Source organism: Salvia miltiorrhiza, chromosome 3, assembly GCF_028751815.1.
Source record: "Salvia miltiorrhiza cultivar Shanhuang (shh) chromosome 3, IMPLAD_Smil_shh, whole genome shotgun sequence".
NCBI lineage: Eukaryota > Viridiplantae > Streptophyta > Magnoliopsida > Lamiales > Lamiaceae > Salvia > Salvia miltiorrhiza.
Genome location: NC_080389.1, coordinates 52,903,688 through 52,910,372, shown reverse-complemented (window position 1 = coordinate 52,910,372; position 6,685 = coordinate 52,903,688). Strand labels below are relative to the sequence as shown.

Here is a 6,685-nt window from a genome sequence, read left to right as displayed (position 1 = left end):
TTGTTGTTCCTAACAGCTGGCTCAACCGTAGTGAATGGGAATATCCCATACTTACCATCAAAAATCATTTTACCTTCATTGTCATATCGTGGCCTTGAAACCACACAAATGAACATGATTTTCTCAATAAATCTTTTAGATTTGCATGCTCTATAAGGCTCTATCTCATCTGGCAGCAGGTAGTACCTATCCGATGTTTTGGTTAAATAAAATCATTTTTCATCTATGTTTATTGTGTTATACATAGGCTGAAATTTGATTCTCCCATTTGCACTCATTGCACTTAATTAACTAAGGCTCCAAGTGAGCCTACTTAACTGATTTTGAAGTGTTAGAAGAGGTTTAATTGCATTGGTATGTGCTCTAATCTTTTTTCCTTTATCCACACTCCAAGAAAGTTTTTACTAACTTCAAGTTTGCTTGCCATTTTCCTTATAGTTGACCTCTCTAGAATGGATAGTTGCTTTACTTTTTCTACGTCGAGTACCTTTTTATCGTTGTGTGTTGATCCATTCTTCATTGAAACGAGTTGTACAGGCCTTCCCATCATCTTTTGTGTGCGTGCTGTTGTCCATAGTTGCCAGACCGTCCTCACATCGATCTGGAAACGAGTTGCTGCCTCTTTCTTCGTGTCGTGTCGAAGCTTGAAATCCTTGTTGTTCTGGAACAACCACTGTGCAACGTTGTTCCTTTCAATTTCAGACATGTTGGCTCTTTTCCTTTTGTCTGCCATCTTCTCTTTATCTTCTCTTACCTTTTCAGATTCTGATGTAAATGGAGCATTTAGGCTTTAAATGCTCCTGAATTTATTGATGTAAGTGGAGCAAAAAATAATTTGAATTTGGCTCCAATTCGTATGAAATGAAATCTAAAATTTTAGGTGAAAAATGAAATTTAGCTCCTTTATTTCACTTGGTTTGTTTTTGTGCATTTCGAAATCAGTGCAACCTTATTTCATTTTAATTTTGGAAATCAGTGAATTTTAATGCCATACACTTAACTTTTGAAATCAGGAATTCTTAATACTCGAAATTAGTGTTTGATTCTTAAATGAATTATTAATTAAAATCTGAATTAAAATGAATTCTTAATTAAAGTGTTGAATAATTAATTCAAGTTTTTAGAGCATCTGCAATGGTGCCTACTTGATAGCCTACTTGAGAGCATCCGCAATGGGCTTACTTGATAGCCTACCTGATAGCCTACTTGATAGTGGGTTGTGTTATTGAGTAGGTAGTGCTGCATTGGGGTTACTTGATAGCCTACTTGATAACATTAGTTTTGATTTTTATGTTTTTCATTTAAATTTAATTGTGCAAATTTAAATAACACAATTTATTTCAAATTTAAATTGCATTAATTATAAAATCCTAAATATTACATAAAACTTAAATAAAATAAAAATAATTCCTAAAAATTAACTACTCTGGCCTTAGAGGTCCGAAATGTGCCCAAAGGTGCTCCACCAAATCATTTCGGAGCTGAGCATGTAGATGTCTATCTCGGAGAATTGTATCCCTTCGCACATATTCCTCGAAGGACACCGGTCTTTGTCCAACACTCTCCGTCGAAGCACTGCTAGACGCTTCGTCATCATCTCTCCAGTTGACAGCCGCTTCACCTTCGTGCTCCACAATCATGTTGTGGAGAATGATGCAACACAACATGATGTCCTTCAGGTGCTCTACGTACCAATTGCGCGCCAAATCCACAAATCGAAAGATGCAACGGCCTCCAATATCAAGGTGGGCTCTCCCTGATCCCCGCGTGTGTAGGCGCCGTGCCACGCCTTTGGGCAGTTCTTCCACGCCCAATGCATGCAGTCTAAGCTCCCGAGCATCCCGGGAAAGCCATATCGTACCTCGTGCAAATGAAGTAGGCGTTGCACGTCAGTTGGCGTTGGACGGCGCAGGTAATAGGCTCCAAAAGCCCGTATGACCACCTTGCAGAACTTCTTGAGGCATACACGCCCGGTTGAGTCCGCCACTTTGAGATACTCATCGAAAATATCCGCACTAACCCCGGTGGCTAATTGGCGGATAGCCGACGTGCATTTCTGTAAAGGAGAAAGAGAATCTCGACCGAGTGCATCAGTTCTCATATGGAAGAAAATATCTTCACCTTGAACAGCCTCGACGATGCACAAGAACAACTCCTTCTGCATGCGAAAACGACACCGGAAAAAAGTAGGGCCGTACGTTGGATTGTCGATGAAGTAGTCTTGCATAAGACGTACATGGGCCTCTTCACGATCACGGTGGACGTATGATCGGGGACGTTTGACACGCGCCGGCTCTGGCGCCGGTTGGGGGCAGTATGATTGAAGCACTTGTTTCTGCAACTCAACCAACTCCATGAACCTTTCAGCTACTTCGTCGGAATCGGGCGAAGAATCATGTTCGGGTGACGACATTTTTGGAAGAACGAAGATGATATTTTGCAAGAAAAATTGTAGGAGGAAGAAGGAGTGAGCTGTGATGAATGAAGAGTGAGTTGTGATGAATGAGGGAGGGAGAAGTATTATTTATAGAGAGAAAAGAAGAGAAAAAAAAATTGGGCTCAAACGGCTAAAAGAGCCGTTGCAAAAAAAAATAATCAAAAAAGCCATTGGAAATTAGTTTTTTTTTCTTTTATTTGAGGCGTGTGCACAGCACGCGCCGCTCGAGTGCTACACGAGCACTCGAGCAATACTCGAGTCCCCCCCCCCCCCCCCCCGCAACGCACATACACGATGGCAACGCTCTACTCGAGTAAGCCATCGAGTAGAGCGTTGCCAATGCTCTGATAGCTTACTTGATAGGAGGGGACCACATTGAGTAAGGAGGCTGCATTGGGATTACTTGATAGCCTACTTACTTGATTTTTTTAGTTTTGATTTTTATGCTTTTCATTTAATTTTAATTGCTCAAATTTAAATAAAATAATTTACTAATAATTAAAATTGCATTAAATAAAGATCCTAAATATTACATCAAAAAACACCTAAAGACACATTAAGAATTACTTAAATCCTAAAAAATATATTTAAAACTAACATTAAAATATCTAATTTCAAAGAAAAGAAAAAAAAAAGAAAAAAAAAAGAGAAAATGGGTGATTATCGGGTATACTCGAACAAACGAGTAACCCTCGAGTAAGCAAGCTCTGCAACGGGCTACTCGAGTAAGGGGCATCGAGTAGCCCGTTACCGATGCTCTTAGTAAAGTTAAATTATTGCCATCAAAAGTTAATTGAGGATTAAGGAACTTTAAAAGTCATATTAGCACCACCCCTATAAATTTACTTCTCTCTCCACTTACACCTACTTTAACAACTTTCTTAAAACACATGCCGAACTTCAAATGAGACTCTTTTTCATGGACGGAGGGAGTACTATTTAAATGTGATCATTTATCCACTCATAATACAATAACTATTTTTATTAAAATCTGTGCCGTCCAGCTTTAAGATTAGTTTTGGTAGACGGAGGGAGTACTATTTTTAAAAGTGATTGTGCTTTTATATTTATATATATTTCAATAATAACAATTTATAGTAAAAAAATACACAAAATTTTCCAATGATTGAAAAGATGAAATGGCAACCTTTTTGAATCTTAATCGAAAATCTCAATTCCAATGATTGAAAAGATGAAATGGCAACCTTTTTGAATCTTAATCGAAAATCTCAATTCTTATGCAATGCACGCTGTGGAGGATTTAGAAGGCAAGATGAATTGATTCATGTTTCACAAAAATTGTAAAAACTGTGAATATTAATTCTTGTAAGTGGCTTTGTGCTCAATTCTCTTTTTTTTTTTTTTTTGTTGTTCAATATTTGAGAGGTGTGGTCCGCGGAAAGATTATCTAGCAAGTAGGCTTTAATTTTTGATCTTCTTATGGTAGAGGAGTACCCCTTTTACTCATCTATATATAGTTTTCCCTCCGTCCCACAAAAAATGGCCTATATTCTATTTTGAACCGTCCCTCTATAATTGACCTATTTCCAAAAGTGGAAACATTTAACCATTGAAAAAGTGAGAGACCTACCACTTTTAACAAATTTACACTATCTCCTTAATTTCTGTGCCGAAAAGTTATGAGCCACTTATAGTAAGACGGAAGGAGTATGTTTTTGACTTCTCAAAAAAAAAAAAAAAACATCAACAATATCAGCCCAAAAAAAATTGATCCAAGAATTTGCACATTGCAAGTTTTGCAACTCAAGACATAAAGGTATTTGATTTAATCTGAGAACGAAGAAATAATCAGTTGGCATATAAAACATTGATGATCAAACTCGGAATGCTCCCTTTCTTATTCTTAATCACATCCCTGATTTTGTCTTCTTGGGGCGCGACGCCCTTTGCCTTCAACATCTCCAGCAACTGTATCCCCTCATTCCGGAGATCCGCCTTCAGCAGCCCCTCAAACACTGCCACGCACGTCCCCGCATTGGGCCTCATCCCCCGCCCCACCATCTCCCCCACGTACTTGCTCGCCTCCTTGGCCGCTCCGCTCTCGGCTAGCCCCCTGATCAGGACCTTGTATGTATAGGCATTGGGCGACACCCCACTCGCCAGCATCCGCAGATACACCTTGTGCGCCTCCTTCGCCTGCCCGGCGTCCACGTACGCCTCCATCACCGCCGTGTAGGCGATCACGTCCGGCATCTCGCCTCTGTCCTTGATCCGGGAGAAGAGTTCCAGGGCCTCGTGGGTCAGCCCGTCTTGGGACAATCCGTCGAACATCTTGGCTGCGCTGTTCATCAGGCCGTCCTCGCGTATCTTCGCGAACACCTCCTGCAGATTCTTCGGGTCCCCGGGCCCTTTGATGGCCGGCTCCTTGCTGAACGGGTTGTACGGCGGTGGGATTTTGGACTTGTCGGGACGTGTAGCTGGAGCTGCGGCGTCGGAGTCGGAATCGGTGTCGGAAGGGGAGAAGTTTATCAGTTTGGGGTTTGGTTTTTGGGGCTGATCAGGGGTTTCCGGCGAGGTGCAAAATGAGGCGGCGGAGGAGGAATGGAAGGAGAAGGCGCGGCTTAAGAGGGTGGGAAATTGGGATTTAGATTTGGAGAGGAAGAAGGATTTCAGCGCCATGGCGTTTCGGCTGTGGGAATGGAGGAAAACCACCTTGCCCTACCCTGCGTTTTCTGTTGTAGGGAAACTTCTAGAACCGCCAAGTTACACGAGCATGTGCTTCAAGAAGGAGGCCTTTATACACTTATTTATTTATGTTTTTTCCGTGAATATTTAACTTTAAATACTCCCTCCGTCCCATAAAGCATGCCCCATTTCTTTTCGACACAGTTGATATTTTATGTATTAAGTATGGTAGGTGAAAAAGTGAAAAGGTGAATAAAGGGTAAATTTTTTACACAAAAACTTAAATGAGCGCCGTGTATTTTTTGCGCTCACATGGTGCGCGCTGAATTTAATATATATTGAAAAGAAAAAATTAATTGTCGCTATCGCTGGACAACCAGTACTCCTCTCTCTTCTCTCGCTCATCATCTTTCTCTTCTCTCTCAAAGGAACACGCAAACAACGCCGCGCCGTCCTCCTCCTTCTTCGCCGGCGGACTCAAGGTGAAGTTGCTAATGTTTACGGCGGCTCCAGTCGGGCGACCGCCCGCCGATTTTAAGCTAGAGGGAGATGGTGAAGGCGCCGGCCTTCACCGATTGAGCCTTGAGGGCGGAGGCGGCGGCGTTGTGGTTGCAAAAGAGTAAGCGCAGAAGATGTTGGAACGGGGAATTCATCCTATTCGGGTTGCGGAAGGCTATGAGATGGCTTCAAGGGTATATATCGCATAAGTTTGAGTTTAGTGCGATAAATGCTGAATCTCTCATCCAGACTTGTAAATGACACCATATACATTAATAAATGACACTTATAATATATGTAAATGACACCATATACATTAATAGATGAAACTATGATTCTATCAATATTCTTCTCCCTATCTTCTCTCGCTGACTTCAAACAAAACAAAAACAATCATGTCTCGCTTTTAATTATTCTGATTACTTAACAATTATTTCTTGATCTTTTCTCGATCTGCAAACATTTTTCCCATTGATTTATCCAAGGTTAATTGGACAGTGTAATTTTTTACGTAATGAATATAGTGTTATAATTTCATTTTAATGAAAAGTGTCATTTCAAATGTTAAAATGTTATAGTAACATTTGTACGTCGGAGTAGTGCCATATCAAATCTTATTGTGTTATTTCAATTGTTGAAGTTTCATTTGAAATGTCACAGTGTCATTTGAAATGTTATAGTATCATTTGAAATGTTAAAGTGTCATTTGAAATGTTATAGTGTCTTTGAAATGTCATAGTGTCATTTGAAATGTTATAGTGTCATTTCAATTGTTAAAGTTTCATTTGAAATGTCATAGTGAAATTTGAAATCTTGTAGTATCATTTCAAATGTCATAGTGTCATTTGAAATGACGTAGTGTCATTTGAAATGACATAGTGTCATTCGAAATGTCATAGTGCCATTCAAAGTGTCTTTGAAATGTCATAGTGTCATTTGAAATCTTTTTTTTATAACATTTGAAATGTCATAGTGTCATTTGAAATGTCATAGTGTCATTTTGAAATATGATAGTGTCATTTGAAATCTCGTAGTGTTATTCGAAATGCCATAGTGTCATTTCAATTCTTGTAGTGTCATTTGAAATGTCATAGTGTCATTTGA

The 6,685-nt window shown here is 39.8% G+C and overlaps 1 protein-coding gene across 1 annotated transcript; it reads right to left on the bottom strand.

Annotated features, from left to right (window-relative positions):
• Positions 1-4,192: 4,192 nt before the first annotated feature.
• Positions 4,193-5,245, bottom strand: LOC131014341 (pentatricopeptide repeat-containing protein At4g38150-like). Its single transcript, XM_057942275.1, has one exon. It carries the CDS (start codon positions 5,075-5,077, stop codon positions 4,247-4,249), a length of 831 nt encoding a protein of 276 aa, XP_057798258.1. The 5' UTR covers positions 5,078-5,245; the 3' UTR covers positions 4,193-4,246.
• Positions 5,246-6,685: the final 1,440 nt, after the last annotated feature.